The 18426-nt window shown below is 40.4% G+C and overlaps 1 protein-coding gene across 1 annotated transcript in view; it reads right to left on the bottom strand.

Moving 5' to 3' along the window:
* Positions 1-542: 542 nt before the first annotated feature.
* vegfc (vascular endothelial growth factor c) overlaps positions 543-18426 on the bottom strand; it is a 58078-nt gene continuing 40194 nt past the window's right edge. The window contains exons 5-7 of the mRNA XM_017464989.3: positions 9302-9405; positions 4838-5159; positions 543-2168 (exon numbers count right to left, since the gene is read on the bottom strand). Coding sequence (XP_017320478.1) covers positions 2054-2168; positions 4838-5159; positions 9302-9405 — 541 coding nt within the window. The 3' untranslated portion in view covers positions 543-2053. The remainder of the gene's footprint in view (positions 2169-4837; positions 5160-9301; positions 9406-18426) is intronic.

The following is an 18426-nucleotide window of genomic DNA, read 5'->3' on the forward strand; positions in this document are numbered from 1 at the left end:
ACACACACACACACACACACACACACACATGCACACCTCTATTCATCTGCACTGATTTATTCTCTCATAGCTCTGCACAGTTAGCGTGTATCAGTAATCAATTTTACAATATATTGTGATATTAAATGTCTTTTCACGGCAAGAACCATTTCCGGAAATGAAGACGAGGAACATTTCCATCCACTCGTGGAACAATCACAGTTTCTGGACTGTATTTCCAAGAATCTTGTTTAGTTCCTGTTTCCAAGATAATCCTTTTAGAGCAGAGTTGGTCATATCTTAATTCATAAATTGGCCCAAGATTAAGCTTTAGTAGTGGCGTTAAACAAACAAACAAACAAAAATGGCCAGAAAGCTACCTAGTTCCTAAATTCCATTCATAAGAGTTCCAGAACTCTTTAGTTCTTCATAACAATTCTGCAACTGTTTATTTCTTCATAAAAATGTCATACCTCTTTATTTCTTCGTAAGGATCTGTAACGGTTTATTTAAAAAAAAAAATTCCATGACACCTTATTTCTTTGTTAGGATTCTTTAACTTTTTATTTCTTCATAAGCATTCCATAATTCTTTATTGCCTCAGAGTTACATAACTTTTTATTTATTCAGAAGCATAACAGAACTCTTTGGTTCTTCATCAGCGTTCCATATCTCTTTGGTTCTTCATCAGTGTTCCATATCTCTTTGGTTCTTCATATGTGTTCCATATCTCTTTGGTTCTTCATCAGCGTTCCATAACTCTTTGGTTCTTCATAAGTGTTCCATATCTCTTTGGTTCTTCATATGTGTTCCATATCTCTTTGGTTCTTCATCAGCGTTCCATATCTCTTTGGTTCTTCATATGTGTTCCATATCTCTTTGGTTCTTCATCAGCGTTCCATAACTCTTTGGTTCTTCATAAGTGTTCCATATCTCTTTGGTTCTTCATATGTGTTCCATATCTCTTTGGTTCTTCATCAGCGTTCCATATCTCTTTGGTTCTTCATATGTGTTCCATATCTCTTTGGTTCTTCATATGTGTTTCATATCTCTTTGGTTCTTCATAAGTGTTCCATAACTCTTTGGTTCTTCATAAGTGTTCCATAACTCTTTGGTTCTTCATAAGCACACATATGAGTGAAAATGAACAATCACCCGTCACTTTGTGAGCGTGTCCCTCGGATCCAATACTGTAAACATGATATGAACATTTCATGAACATGTCACTCTGTGTGTGTGTGTGTGTGTGTGTGTGTGCGTGTGCAGGTTTCTTTGATTGAACCTTTCTTTGCTCTGCCTTTGTAAAGGAATGATGCACTGGTACAATTTTTGTAGACACAAAATATAAAATGTTTATTTGTGACACGGTGCAGATTTTTGCTGGACGAGGCCCTGACTGGATCTTCTGTATAATTTTCCCTCTTACATTTTCTCTTCTTTATCAGAAATATCTTTTTTTTTTTCTTTCTTTCTTTTTGAATTTTCGAGCTAAAACTCATACAGTATACAGAAGTTCTAGTGCTAGATCCTAACTGAATACACTGAAACGGTTCTGCATTATCCGTACTATTTCCGTATAATAGACTAGCTCATAAATAAGTTAACAATATATAATACAACTTTATATTTTATTAGATTTTTTTTTTTTTTTTTTTTTTTTTTTTTTTTTTTTTACTGGACTTCACATGATACAAAAATATTGATCACAGTGTATTTCCTTTGTGAAGATTCAAAATCGCTATGCACAAAAAATGAAGAAAAAAAAAAACTTTTTAGTGGCAATAAATTATATAATCAATATCTGACACATAATGAGTAAAAAAAAAAAAAAAAAAAAAAAAAATCGAAGATGTAGAAAATAAAACAGCTCCAGCCTCTTTAAAGTTCTGTCTGATATTTGGGGCTACAATCCAATGTCTTTTTTTTTCCTTCTTTTTTTGTGAGTCCCCATTTTGCTGATTTGCTAGTCCATGCTAGCGAAAAGGAGTCTGATTAGCAGCAGGCACCACGAAGGCTGCTTATGTTAGCATCTCTGTGCTTCTCTTAGCTTCGTTAGCTGCTAGCTTTGCATGGGCTAATCCAGTCTCCTCCAGTAATTGGGGATGCAGTGACACACTTCCTCGCTGAAGTAAAACCCCTCCTCGCATTCTCGCTTCCTCGAGTCCCCAGGACACGGCAGCCTGTAGCAGCTAGCAGAGAGGAAAAGAAATGACAGAGATGAGTTTTAAACACCAAATGTTGCATCACAGGTATTATATACCAAAACCCAAGCCCTTGGTGAAGTCCCCTTCTTATAGTATGTTGCATAAGTTTTCACTCCCCCCACTCTTTTCCAACTTTTACAGGAACTGAATTATATATCGTGAATCTACACAGAATAACCCGGAATACTAAAGTGATGGGAAAAATCTATATAGCTCAGATGTGGTAGCTCAGTCGTTAGGGTGTCGGTCTACTGCTCAAAAGGTCATGAGTTCAAATCCCAGCACCACCAAGCTGTCATTGTTGGGCCCTTGGGCAAGGCCCTTAACCCTCAATTGCTCAGATGTATGAATGAGAGAAATGTAAGTCGCTCTGGATAAGGGCGTCTACTGAATATCGTAATTTTAATATAATGTATGAAATCCTGTTTGCCAAAGCACATGTTGGGGACTCAAACATGAGACGAGATTTTCTGGCCTTTTGGAGGAAAGCCAACACCCTGAGAACACCGTGCCAACTGTGAAGCACGGTGGTGAAAAACCTGTCTAAATTCATCTCGCGTGTCGTTGATTTGTAAATACATCAGCAAATTGTGTGATTTCCTCTCCCACTTTGTGTAAATTCGTTATATTCCTAATGAAGGAATTTCTCATAATACGCAGACGCGTTCTCATCGTTGTTTAATCAAATTCTTCGTATAAGTATGATGTCGTGATATGTTTTTAATGCGATGATTAACTTCACTAATGACTCTGACTTAATGTTCAGAATTATACACGGTATATATTTCACAAATCGGGTCGGTTTAGACCGGCCCACCACACTCATCTTCATGATGATTAATGAGAGACATTACTGTGGTTTAAACTTCAATTGGATCTACATTATTATAATCCAGTGAAGCACATATGACTGACGTGTGCAAAGACTTTATGATGCACATTACGCAGGCTTCAGGATTAACACCTCTGCCTAAAGAGAGCGATGCAGCGGCACTTTAGTATTTTAGTCTGTCTCAAACAGATCAGCCTCCAAAGTGTCAACGTTCATGCTAATATCGCCGTCAGGGCCATCACACTCGTCATCTCGTAGATCGCTAACGATCCGGACCTTCGTCGTTCAAACAAATTAACACCAGAATCACTAAACACATCACAAATATTTAGTATTTAAACATATTTTATGTGTTTCAGGGTGTTTTTGTGTGCATTTCTGAAGCAGGACATCATCATCATCATCATCATCATCATCATCATCATCATGCCAGTGCAAATATTGTTTTTACTTACATCTAATTTTCTTTGTACTGCATGTTCCGTTAATAAATGTAATATTGATATACTGATATATGAGTCATGCATTATATATTTTGTAAGGAGTATCTCATCTCGCAGCTTGGCTGACTCGCAAGCTACGAAAAACGATCCAGACCCGCTCATTCATCCTAATTTTAATCAGTAAACCACACACAGAACACTTTAGTCCACGTTATCTGAAATGGATATACAGTACCGCGAAATGCACATCATATATTAGCGTTAGGAAAAATAAGATTAAAAAAAAAAAATAAATAATTAAATACACATATAACATTTCTAGCATTCGATGCCGAACCACACGGTTAAGGAAAGAACGTGAAATAAAAGAAAGTATTCCCTTAAAAAAGCTCTAGCAGATCGAAAACAAATGCAGACAGGGTTTAACCAGATGTTCCTCACTTCGAACACCGCAGATCCAAGCCATTTGTCTCATGAAGGAATTTCGGAGTGCTACAGCAGAAAGGGAATACTGCGTCCGATGCCACGGCCCTGCAGTAAAGACTCTCACACTAGGCTAAATGTTTTAGCAGGCTGTTGTGTTCCTTCATTTTCAAAAAATTTGCACCCCTGGTGTTCCTCCTTAACAACATGTGGGTAGCTGCATCCTCGTCTGCATACACACATACTTATACATGCATACACATACACACACACTACTACTACTACTACTACGCACTAAAAAGTTTCGGTCGATCAAACCCAAAGAGTTTGGAGAGAGTTTAAACAGGTGGTACTTACATCCAGCATTCGTGACTCACCCTACTTAATTCATGAAGGAATTCAGCTACTGGCCCAGAGCAGGTGTGTGTGCGTGTGTGTGTGTGTGTGTGTGTGTAGGAGAAAATGTCTAAGCCTAGGCCTTCACTGTGACTGTAACCTTCACTGAGACTGACACACACCGAGGCCACACCTCCTTCACTAAGACTAACACACACAGAGGCCACGCCTCCATCACCGAGACTGACACGAACAGAGGCCACACCTTCAATGAGACTGACACACAGAGGCCACACCTCCTTCACTAAGACTAACACACACAGAGGCCACGCCTCCATCATTAATACCGACACACTCACACAGGCCACACCTCCTTCACTAAGACTGACACACACAGGCCACGCCTCCTTCAGTAGAAATGTCCACAATGCCTCTCTTTTTATAATATTATAATTATACTGTTACCATGACAAACCTAACAATCCGTTACCATGACAACCTCAGCATACAGCATACCAGTTTTCGCCTATCGGTTAACGGTGATTCTGAATCTTTATATTTATATTATAAGCTTTTCTAAAGCTAAGCTCCTCGACTAGTCGCTCAACCTCACAACTCACCTGCACGTGGCCGGCTTGAACCTCCTCCCCCGGAGGAAGCACTTGCTGTGAGACTCGGTACACTCGCACGCACACTTGGTGTGGTTGAGTGGGTGTGTGCTCGGACACACTTTGTTGCAGCTGCATTGGCACGTGTCCTTGTTGAAGGTGTGATGAGGGCTGCAGGACCTCAGCTGAGTTTTACACACACACTGACACGTATTCTTGTCCAGGTGACGTTTCGGCCCGCAGCCCGCCGTCCTCAAGTCCTTCCGACACACACACCGACACGTCTCCTCGTCCAGCTCTTTGTTGGGGCCGCAGAAGTCCTGCTCCAGTGGGTCTTTGGGAAAGTAGGAGAACATGGCTAAGATTATCATAGTCGTATAACCATGTGATAATGTTATAAAGTTTGTAAAAATAAATAAATAAATAAATAATTAAAAATATATAAACTAACCACCACACCCCTCATAAGAAAGCATAAGAAAAATATACAAACTATAAATCAAAATATGAAAAAAAAATATATATATATACACACACATATACATATATATACATATATATATATATATATATATATATATATATATATATATATATATATATATTTTAAATAACAAAATATAATTATACATCAGCAAAAATTAGTCTAAAAACAACACTACATTACATAACAATAACAGGGTTACATTTGACATACAGTGTACAAGTTGATTATAAAGAATGATTATTCTTTTATTTTTCTTTAATAAGTGAGCCACCACCCCTTCAACAGAGGACAAAAGTGACTTTGTTAGCAATATAAATATAAATCACGATTAAAGCTATTACTAAGAAGAGAGGGAGAGGGGATAAAAAGAATTAAAAAAGGGAAAGTTAAATTAAGTAGAGAAAAAAAAACCTGTAGACAAAATAAAACCAAAAATGAGAGAAAAGAGGGGAAAAAAATATTATGCATGTGCAGGTGAACAAAAACTGGAGACTAAAAAAAGGAATGTGGTAACATATGGTTAAAATATACTTATTAACTATAATTCACATTTATTTTTGTATTTATATATATATATATATATATATATATATATATATATATATATATATATATATATATATATATATATATATATAGTTTTTTTTAAAACTTACTCTTTGAAGCACAATAAGGACTTTGTTATCAATATAAAGTTTCACTTAATGGAAACTCTCCTAGAGACGGGCCAAAAAAAGAGAAGGAAATAAAAGGAAGAGAAATAAAAATACGAATAGAAAAACGAAAAAGAAAACAAAAAACAAAAAGGAGAGCAAAGTAAAAGCACTCATCTTTAAGCGCGTTCAAAAAATGCGTTCAAATCGATTCAAAACACACACAAAAAAATGACAAAAAAAAAAATTAAAAAACAGGAAAGAATACATTGCGATGAGAAAAAAAAAAAAAGAAAAATGAAAAAAAATGGGGGGGGGGAGGAGAGAAGAGAATAAGCCGGTGCAATTGGAAAGAAAATTTCCTGGGTCTGATTAATTCTTTGAAACGACTGGATAAATAATTAAGCAATTAAATAAATAACTGTGTCTCAAATGAATCTTGATAACCGCACGCGGTGCCGACGGGGTTATCATTATCATTCCAAATAAAGTGGATAAACGAGATTTGATTATTCTGAGGTATAAATATTTTTAGATTTCGTGCCTCTTGAACTCTCGAACACATTTACGAAAGTAGAGACGTGCACATTTTCCCCCCATAGATATGATAAACACTTTCGCATTCCTGTAGAGGACTGGGAGATGCTTTCCCTCCAGATTGTCCTCCAAACAGATGTTTGCCTTTTAAACCTGGACACAGACCAAACATGATGTCTGTTTTGTTTTGTTTTTGTTTTGTTTTTTTAAAGTAAAGTACACTACAGTGCGGTGTAGATGCAAAGGGTCATGAACTACCGTTAAAGCTCATTCAGTTTTCCCAGCTCTGACACTGGAGACTCCTTCCATAAATGCTTTAATAAACATCTCCTTACAGAAAACCTTCATCTTATCGACCATTTCCTAATCTGTTTATGCGAAGCGTCCACCGTACAGACAGGTTCCCGTGAATGAGCGGTTGCTATAGAAACGAAAACGTATTTGGTAGACGCGCTTATCCAGAGCGACTTACTTTTATCTCATTTATACAACTGAGCAGTTGAGGGTTAAGGGCCTCGCTCAAGGGCCCAGCAGCGGCAGGTTGGCGCATTAGAACGTGCGCATGAAAATAAATCATATAGAAATTAATCAACACCTACTGACCCATCATATTTTCATCACAGAAACATTGTTTAATCGGAAAGCGTCTCACAGAAGATGCATGGAAATGAAAAGATGGAAGGCTTAGAAATCTTAGAGGAGTAAAAGAGATTGAACTCAATTACACTGTTTTACAAGAACACAAGTACTCCATATATGTACTTCTACAGGCAGTGGGTCAGATGGGAGAACAGTGATATCGAGAGCGAGAGAGAGAAAGCGTGATTGATGAATATGGCTCATTTCTGCTCTGTGTATCTGATCCTGAGTGCACCCACTGAGGCTGAGTTACTCTGAGGGAGTATCCGCCATCGCCATTTACCACTACATGCATATCGAAACCGCATAGCTCCACTGGAATGATGGACGATTGCTATTACGAGCTATAAGCATTTGCGGTGAGGCTAGCATGTGTGTTTGTGAGAACAATACGTGGAGGGTCGGGCCCCTGAGGCAGGGCTAAGAAGTGAGCCATGAATACGATGTTATCAGATTTTTTTTTGTGCACTTTTAAGCATGCAGAAAGCCTGAAATCGAGCTCCTAGATGTTGACATCAAAGCCATTTAGCAGAGTAATTCCATTTGACCTTCCATTATGACTGGAGCATGATGTATCTTTCACGTAAGCTGGAACATTGTTCTGAAATGTTCCAAGTGCTGAAGAAAGAGATGTGAACTAGCAGTGAAGGAGCTGTGGCCTCTGAGTAGTTCAGACCCACTGAAGGAGGCGTGGCCGCTGTGCTGGTCAATACCAGGTCGAAGGGAAGGAGGCGTGGTCTCTATATACATATTCATTAGAGGAAAAGATGTGGGATCGAGGCATATCCTCTGTGCTGGTCAATCATAGGTCAAGGGCAAGCAGGCGTAGCCTCTATATACTTACTCATTAGCGGAAAAGATGCGGGAAGGAGGCATAGCCTTTGTGCTAGTCAATACCGGATCAAAGGGATAGAGGCGTAGCCTCTGTGCTGGTCAATACCTGGTCAAGGGGAAGGAGGCGTGGCCTCGATATACATATTCATTAGGCCAAAATAAGTGAAAAGAAGCCATGGCCTCTGAGACTATCAGTCGTACATCCAAGTAAAGGAGGTGTGGCCTCTCGACCTGTCAGTCTTAAATTCTAGTTGAGAAGACGTGGCCTCTGTGTGTTTCAGTACCAGTAAAGGAGGTGGGGTCTTATGTGTAGGTCAGTCCCAATGAAGGAGGTTTAGCCTCTGTGCTGGTCAATTCCAGATCCAAGGGAAGGAGGTGTGGCCTATATGTACATGACAATAAGAAGTGGAACGAAGCCATGGCCTATGAGGCTGTAAGTCCAAAGTCAGGATAGAGTAGGCGTGGCCTCTGTATATGTCAGTCCAAGATTCTAGTAAAAGAAGTATGGCCTCTTGTGTAGGTCAATCCCACAGAAGAAGGTGTGGCCGATGTTTCTGTTAGTCCTTTGAAAAGAGGTATGTCTTGTGTATTGGTCCTTCCCACAGCCCTGTAAAGGGGGTGTGGTCTCGGTGCCTCTCAGAGATCAAAGAGAACCAGGTGTGGCTTCGATAGAATTATATTGATTAGAAATTCATGGCTTTAGTCTGTCTCTTCCGGATTGAAGGTAATGAGGTGTACACAGCTTTTAATTGATACTGTAACTGCCGACAGGAGGAGAGAAAACAGAACCTGTACACGGAGAGAGAGGGAGAGAGAGGGAAATGTATAAAAGACACAATCGGAAGGTGAGAAAAAGAAACAGAGATAGGAAATGGAGCTGTATTTGTTGATTGAAGAAGAACTTTAAAAGGTCAGGAACAACAGAACAAGTACTGAGGGTTAATGTTTGACTTTGATAATGGATTTTTCATGCGTCCTGCCTTCACATTACCACACAGGAGCAGGGCTGTGAGTTTACTACCGGGTTCGAGGGTTTGCTAAATATTATGGTTCCTAAAGCGTCCGTCTGCACTAGCAGGACTCGAGCGTTATTATTACAGGTCCGGTTTGTTGACACGCGCTGTGCACAGTCACGTCCCCCGAGGACCCGCTGACATGTTTGGCTTTTGCGGTTAACAGTTCGAGAGATGCAGTAGTACACAGCCCGGGCGGCATTTTTACAGGCGATTGTGGGACGTGTGTTTGATTTGAGCGTGGGAAGTATGTTGAATGTAACACACGCTTTTAACACAGACACAGATCATAAACATGTGCGGTGGCTCTTACCCGAGTGCTGCTGGGGAAAGAGTGTGTCGTGCACAGACACACATCTGCATAAGCCATTGCTCCAGCTCTGGTTCTTCGGGCATGTTTTATTCGCCACATGACATCTGCAAAAGGAGGAAGCGAACGATTAGCCATGAGAAAAAAGAAAAAAGAAAGAAAGAAAAAAAATACAAAGTAATCCTCTTTTAAAATCCGTTCACTTTTGATGACTTTTGATGCAGATTTTATCCAACACACTAAATTTCACCCAATAAATAATAACCAGTGATGATTCCAGAACTGTCTAACTCATCTGAAATAACAATATTCCTTCAAAAACAGCTCATGGTCACAGCTTTGTATTTGAAATCTTGTGAAATATAGAATAATAATAATAATTCTCGCTGAAGCAAATCATGCTGGTTTGGCTGGCTGGAGCATGGTCTGTCAGAGAGGGTCTCAGAGGAGCAGATTAAGTAAGAAAAAAAGCATCTCGCTGTCCCTCCAACCGACGGCCCCCCGAATAAAACAAAAATCCCCGACTGACACTGCAGGAATAAGATTCCCGAAGGAGCTCATAATACAAACTATAACCATCGGAGCACAACAAAAGCAAGCAGCTCAGTGAACATCAGCATGAACATGATCACATTTAGCACGTTCGCCTCACAAATCCAGGTTCGATTCCCGCCGTGGCCCTGTGTGTGTGGAGTTTGCGTGTTCTCCCCGTGCTGCGGGGGTTTCCTCCGGGTACTCCGGTTTCCTCCCCCGGTCCAAAGACATGCACGGTAGACTGATTGGCGTGTCCAAATTGTCCGTAGTGTATGAATGGGTGTGTGAGTGTGTATGTGATTGTGCCCTGCGATGGATTGGCACCCTGTCCAGGGTGTACCCCGCCTTGTGCTCCCTGGGATAGGCTCCAGGTTTCCCCGTGACCCTGAAGGAAGGATAAGCGGTATAGAAGATGGATGGATGGATGGAAAACACTCGGGGTCATGTCGTTGTAGGAAATTAATCAACAACAGGGTGACCTAATGAAGCTGAGTTACTGCTACCACACCACAAGTTGATGATTATTATTATTATTTTGTATAACAGAACATCCTGAAGTGTTTTATTCTTCTTATCTCACAACAATTTACGTACACTAGTTATTTTTTAACTGATTAAAAATCAATTAAAAAAATAAAAAAATAAATAAAAATCTGCAAAACAACTTCCTGCTCTCAGTCGTTCAGTCGTTCCCTCTCTTTTTACTCTCTCTTAAAGTTAAGCAGCTTGTCAAGTTATTGTAAAACCTATAAAAGGTTATAGCGTTATGTCTAATCAGAGACTCCTTCCATAAATGTTAAATAAACATCTTCCAACAGAAAACACCACCATCCCAACGATTACACGGCGGAGACCTTGGTCCGAGCTGTTGTTAATTAGCATTAGCTAATGTTCTCTCACGTTCCTTTGTTCCATGGTGAAAGAGGCACTAATTTCCCATTTGTTACTCAAATCAGTGGTGTCTTTTTCTTTCCAGTAGTTCATCCTTTCATACTTTAAGTAAAGCAGTAGCATCTCCGGCACACCAGATGCTAGAGCGCACGGGTCATGTTCCAGGTTTTCAGGGTCACAGTGCAACAGCAAACCTGATTAAAAAGTGTAGCATGAGTAAAACCAGGTGTAAACCACCAAACTGTCCAGACTGGAGCTCGACACGTGTGTAACGGGGGTTAAAAAAAGTTACGTCAGTGAATTTAATGCCAAGTCACACTGAAGTACAAGTGCATTTCTGCAATCTATGTCCCTATCGATCCATCCCAAATCAGCACCCTTAATCGTTTCTCCGTCTTGCCAGCTAACGTTAGCCGAGTGCGTTTAAATTTCCCTCTAAAGTAGGTAACTCTGTGTAGTCTAAATGTCTTTTTTTTTAAACACTGAAGCAGCACCTTCTTCACCAGTAATGTAAATTATTTCAATCTGTAATACTTTGTAGGTACACTCTTGGAAAAAGAAGGGTTTCCCAAGGGTTCTTTCCAGAATCCGGTTCTTAAAGTTGTTCACAACCCTAAATTTATATTGTTGGTTGTACAAGAGATGCTTTGAGTAGAGACTACTGCTTAAAATATGTCTGTATTACAAATGTCCTGCCGGTCCTGTAAAAAATAAATAAATAAATAAATAAATAAGCCAACTACCATGTTGGTTAAGATCTTACCTGGTATACGGGTGACACCCCATTTACGTAGACAACGGTTGTTGGTTGGAAACATCACCAAAATGGTTGCTGAGTAGACAGACATTACTACAAATGCTACAAAAGATTTTGCTCTGCAAAACCCATCGGGACGTGGAGTGTAGTGTAGGGATAAGCTGAGCTAATGCTTGGTACCTATGCATAAAAACTGCTAAGAAAGTCAGAGGGACACACACCACATGAGAGGGTTAAAATATATGCTGGGAGGAAATCCTGTTCACCAATTAACAATGAATCCTATAATCCTATATTAAGACAAAATATGGTTTAAAGAGATGTTGATCCAGGGACATTTCCTGCTAGGCTTGTCACCATGCCAGGTCGGTGTAAGTAGATACCACTTTAACGATGGTGTCCCAACAACTCAGTCACTCCTCCATCAATAGATACTAGATCAAGCTTGGTGTCCACTAGTAAAAAACAGAGATGTCCAGAGATGTGGATCATCCATGCATCCAACCCACCAATCCATCTTGATCTCCATCTCCAGCAGTGCGGAGCATGCCTGCACCTACTGGGTGGTAAGAGCAGTGATTTCAACCGAAACAAACTTCTGGCATCCCCTCGATCGAAAATATAACAGGATGGAAAAGCAAGAGCAAGCGCACCACCACATGTCTACAGAGACCTTCACTGCAGCACAAGTGAAGTTTTTGCTGTTGTGTTCAGGCAATAAAGATGATATGGAGCGTAGGAATTATGTGGCCTGGGAAGAACTGCGAGACAGTGTCTCTTCCGAGTCGACTTTGATTTGCGGAAACCTTCTCTTCTCCGTTTCGCTGGCGTGAAACTGACAGATCTGAACATCTGGTAAAGCTCGCACTCCTGCCAACCTTTACACATTTTACTTAGGAGCTCTGTATCTGAGTACACTAGTTTTCTCCCAGTACAAATAGCAAATGAGTCATTTAATGGACACCTTCTGACCAATCAGAATGCAGAATTCAACAGTGTTGTGGTATAAATTATTATAATACATTCTTCCCTCCTCTAACTTCTTTCTGCTTAGAGAAAAATAAGACACCTTAATAGGGCCCACTTCAGAGGCCCAATATAGTTAACTTTAGTTTTTTTTCCCATCAGTGTTGCCAATGTTAAAGATACTGCACTGATACTAAGTACTGCTGATTGTTGTCAGGGACAAGCTAATAACTGTTCATTTACCACATTTAGTGCCAGTGCCATAGCTACTGAAGTAGCAGGTCTAATGTAAAAATAATACCACGTATACTATGATATGTTGCTTTGCTTGACGTTAAAATTGCCTCAAATCTTGGAAAAATTGCTCTGTAATTGTTGTGTTAGTCACACCGCTGCTCCATTGTCAGTCTCCATGGATCGATTTCATGAACAACATTTAGGTAACTAGAAAAATTAAGATTTAAGATTTACATTTCTTCACCAAGTAAGACTTATTACCGTTACCAATCGGTTCAGAAGAGGTAAGTCCAGATGTTCGATTCCCCTTAAACAGCTCTACGACACCTTACTCAACCAGTGAAATATGCACGAAACACGCTTATGAATTCCAAAGACTACTATATAACTCCACAGCTTTATTCATCATGGCCAATAACAACGAAGAACAAGGAGCAACACGTCTCTGGACCCCGACTACGACAGCAGCCTTGTGATTTAATGCGCTTCCACGGGGAGTCTCAGGGTGGAATTCATAGAAAAGCAGCGAGGTGATAACTTTATAGTAATGAATATGTGAGCATGTACGATCAATCACAGCATTCGCCGTTGAAGGCGCTGCACTCAAGGGGGTCTCGGGGGCGAAAGGTTGAGCTATGAGTTCCTCTATAGGGCCTGACAATGGGAAAGTGTGAAAAATAGGAACCAGCTTGCATACGAATACTGAAAGCATGCTTGAACAGTTTTCACGATTTGCAGAAATAATTCAAAGCTTCGATCGGAGTCTTTTTGGAGGTTGGAGTTAGTGGTGCCGAGTTCCAAAATGTCCATTACGACGTACCTTCTTTCTTTCTCAGACGCAACCACACACCTGCCCGCTTAAACACCAAATACAGAATATAAATAGGCCCCAACATCTTTTTTTTTTGTCATTCTAAAAATCATCTATATTGTTATTTTTCCCTGCGTTTTAAACACAACAAGATATCCTTAATTTCAAAAGAGTTTATCATTCTCACACTTTCAGTAGGCACGTTATCCTGGTCAGGGCAGTGCTGGAATCGGAGCCTATCCTGAGAAATATTGGATGTCAAATGGGAAAACATCCTAGATGGGACGTCAGTCCATCATAGGTTTTTAATTAGAAGAATTGAAAGCCCAAGAAGAATGCCACACATCTAAATTGACATTTTATAGACACCCTTATCCAGAGTGACGAACATTTACCTCATTTATACAACTGAGCATTTGAGGGTTAAGGGTCTTGCTCAAGAGCCCAACAGCAGGTGCGATTCAAACTCACGACCTTCGGATCACTACGCCAACGTCTTAACCACTGAGCTACGACTGACCCAGAAACCGACGACATTAGACAAAGAAAATCATCACTACATTAGACATTCAATGTGATAAACAGCGACAGTACCACCTTAGCCTTGGTGAGGCTGTTACTAACCATTACAATCCTCATTAACTAGTCCTCCTCAATTGCACGACAGCTGTCAATCAGGAACACATGAAGCCATCCAGCACATGTTTTCAAACTGCTATGACAGTTAAACCCATGTTCAGACCAACAGATCTGGACATGGTGTAGTAGTGCAAGTGTCGCATGCATGTGAGCTGAGTTTAATTCTAACTGGTACAGGTTCTCTAGGCCAGCGGTAGAGTGGTGGTCACAGTTTTGAGCTACTGATTAGGAGGTCATGAGCTTAAATCCCAGCACTACCAAGCCGCCATTGTTGCCTCCTTGAGCAGGCTCTTAACCTTCAACTGCTCAGCTGTATCCTGTGTCATAAAAAAAAAACATCAGACAAATGTAATAAACTTATTTAGTAGTAGAATTGAAGAGCTATAAATGCTCAACATGAGCGTACAAAAGCTTTCAATTACGAACAGATATAATACGAGTATCTTCAACTGTCATACGGATACGAATGCCTCATCCTGATAACAGGGACATTGACATTAATACATAACATCCAGGGCGTGTTCCTGCCTCACACCCAGTGTTCCCAGGATAGGCTACAGATCCACCACCACCCTGACCAGAACAAAATGCTTACTAAAGATAACTAAACGAACGAATGATAAATGATACATTCGAGAGTTTCCTGTACAACACAATGTAAGGCCTGGGAATTTCATTATGTGACTCACTTTCATTATGAGAACAGCTATTTTTTTCTGGTCTGTAAAACTGTAGACATGTTTGTGCCCTCGAGGTAATAATAAAGCAACAATGAGTGCTATTTGTGGTTCAGACATTAAGCCTCCCTCTCTGCTGTCCTATTTACGATGGAGTGCATTGTAGTTACAAATCCTCCGCTTGGAAGCAGTGATATGTGAACGTGTTTGTGCGGTTCGCACAAATAAAACGCACTGACACGACCCCACTAAGAGCACTTAAACGTGCAGTCTGGTCGGAATTTAACGACAGTTTTCTTTAAAGCTTTAATGAACGTCAACATGTGGTAACATCCTCTCACTCTCTGAGTGTGCAGTAAAACAAGAAAAAAAAGAAAAGAAGTGGCGGCTGTAAACAGCTTCCCAGAGAGTAAACAGAGTTTTACCTCCCAACAAAAAAAGGAAGGAATCAAATAAAATATATATATATATATATATAAATATATAATAAAAACGGTGGAGTAATTCTTTGAGGAAGTGAGTGAGAAGGGTGGAGTCTTTAGTTTCTTAAATCTCTTTAAATTAACAGCAGCTGATGAAAAACATTGTGAGAGCTGTGAAGAAAAGCCCCCAAAACAACAGTGACATCACCAACAACCTCCATGGAGCAGGGGTGAAGGCATCACAATCCACCGCTCGAAACAGGACTTTGAGAGCAGAACTATAGACTCCGTACCACAAGATGTGAACCACTCATCAGCAGTAAGAATCGTAAAAAAAAAAACAGATTGTAATAAGAGATGATCCACAAACGTTCTGGAACCAAGATTAACATCTACCACAGTGATGGAAAGGCCAAAGTGTGGAGAAAGAACGGATCTGCTCATGATCCAAAACATACAAGCTCATCTGTGAAACATGGTGGAGGTAGCGTAATGGTTTGGGTTTACATGGCCGCTTCTGGAACGTTCTCACTAATCTTTATTGATGATGGAACTCGTGATGGTAGCGGCAGAATGAATTCAGAAGCTTACAGGAACATTTTGTCTGACAATTTACAGAGAAATGCGTCCGAATTAATCAGGAGGAACTTCACCATGCAGCAGGACAGTGATCCAAAACACTGCCAACTCAACAAAGGGACTTAATCAGGATGCGGGGGGAGTGGAAGGTTTTAGACTAGCCAAGTCAATCACTAGACCCTAACCCAATTGAGCAGCATTTTAAAAAAAACAACAAAAAACAACAACTGAAAGCCTGGAAAAGCATCAGAAAAGAAGACACCAATAATTTATTGATATCAATGAGACACAGGCTCGATGCAGTTATTGCAAGCAAGGGATATGCAAGCAAATATTGTGTTATTTACTTTAATTTACTTCAAGATTGATCTGTTCCTATACTTTTGCTCGTCAAAAAAAAATTGCGCGGTCTGATACAAACGGTTCTAAATCCTAAACTCTCGTATCATGTCCATCTTTTGAACTCAAACCCAAATGTATTTGGGGTACAAACAGCACAAACAAACGAATTGGCCTTGCTGTTCCAATAGTTTTGGAGGGGTCTGTACATTCTATTGCATTACTTTTCATCATTAGATTTTTTTTTACAGCACTTTGAGCAAGTGAACTTCAGATAAAACAGCGATCGTACAAAATTTGTGTTAACATTGTTATCGGATTATATCGCGCTGTTGACAAACGGTGACGGATACTAACGATACACAACGTATAGATATAGCATGAAACGCATTCGATGATCAGATGTTTGGTTTTTAAATCTTACCTCTCTGCATTCATGAATCGAGGTTCAAGCATCCCTGCCGATCCCTACCTCAGATCTCTGCACCACGTGTGTGAAAGTGTGTTTGTGGTAAAGCCTCACACCCTGCAGAGACCGTGGTAGGATGTTACAGCTCGAGTTACAGGTTCGCCCTCATTAATCTCTCTTTACTACAAGGGCAGAGGTCAGGGCCGGTTGGCACGACCCCGGGGCACTAGACTTCTAAAGCACGCCTGTCTTCACGTGTAGCTTTCACTTCTATTCTCCGGTCCTATCCGTGCGTCCCAGCCCCGAGCGTCCAATCAGCACCTCCAACCGCAAGGCTGATGTATGACCTGTCTGGATCAGGCAGTCGTGTGGGGTCATGTCATCAAAGCTTTTCAAGCAGCGCCTGCGGTCTTACACACACACTCACAGCTTTGAAACACAACAGGGATGGGCTCTGATACGTGAAGATGTTTCCACAACGCGTATCACAGTTTAGCTTTGCTTGAAATAAGTTGCCTGAAGGGAAAATTCCAGTCAGCTACCTGTTACTTTGAGTGCCGGCGGAATTGTTTGGTGTTGGTGCAGACGATACACGTAATACTCTTCGGAAAAGTGTAAGAATTCATCGCAATAACGTGACATCATATCTGCAAATCGCTCACCTCTGAAATACGAATCCGTACTGCAAATGATATCCCTGTATCATAAGGCCCAGAATTGGGTAAATTTGATTGGTTTATATTATTTAAAATCCGTTTTTATATCTTTTGAGCTGAAATATCCATCGGAAACAGAAATCAGTTGCCAGACAACTGGGAAATATGCACACCAAGCCTACTATGGCTAGTAACTAAGGTTGACAATATTGCTAGCATATAACCATTAAACTGTTTAATGCACACAATCAGAGAGTTTACATGGACAACAATAATCCACTATTAACCTGATTAAGACGATACTCTGATTAAGAAACCAGCATGTAAACAGCCATTTTTAGTTACCTTAATCTGATTAAAGTCACACTCGGAGTAAACACAAATGGAATGAAGACGTGTGGAGTATTCCTGTTTTAGTCGCATTATCGACGTGCGTTACAGACACGTACACACCTTAATCGCACTATTAACGTCGTGTGAGAGTTTTCACCGCGTTTTGTGGCAGGTACACACACGGCAGCGCTCAACAGTTTTACGGCAAACAAGGGAGTTCGGCTGCGTCCCGAACCGCGTACTTGCCTACTATAGGCCTGTAGTAGGAGAAACACATGTATCTCTATATACTATATAGACGGTACGTACGCGGTTCGGGACGCAGCCCACGGGTTCAAGCGGTCATCTATCCGCACGTACAGCACGACAAATAATTAACCGCACTTGAAGCGTTCGTAAAAAAAAGAAATAAAAACACCCAGAACTGTATACGGTCCCATAACGAAGACCAACTGTACGTCGATACGTGAAATTCTGCAGGGACGTCGGACGGCGTAATGACGTGTGCTGTTAATCGAACTATGTTCTATAACATGTAAAACGGGTACATGACTGGAGTATTCTAAAAGCGACTCATGTAAACACCTCAATCACATTATTGTAAGAGTAAAGTCAATAATTAGATTACTGCTGTCCATGTAAACCTAGTCAGTGTAGTCAATGTGATATTATTGATACATGATACGTAACGTGATATTTTTGCCATTCATGTATGTGGTTGAATTCGTCAGAACTGTTGCTAGGCAGCTGGGAGATACGAGTAGCAAATGGTGTGTTATGCATGATTTATAGAGTAAAACCATTTGGGGCAATGCTGTTACAGGAAAACAATCAACAATGCTGTGGTGGGTTGAAGTGGAGTTACTGTTAACATCCAG

The sequence above is a fragment of the Ictalurus punctatus genome, chromosome 3, assembly GCF_001660625.3.
Source record: "Ictalurus punctatus breed USDA103 chromosome 3, Coco_2.0, whole genome shotgun sequence".
Classification (NCBI taxonomy): Eukaryota; Metazoa; Chordata; class Actinopteri; order Siluriformes; family Ictaluridae; genus Ictalurus; species Ictalurus punctatus.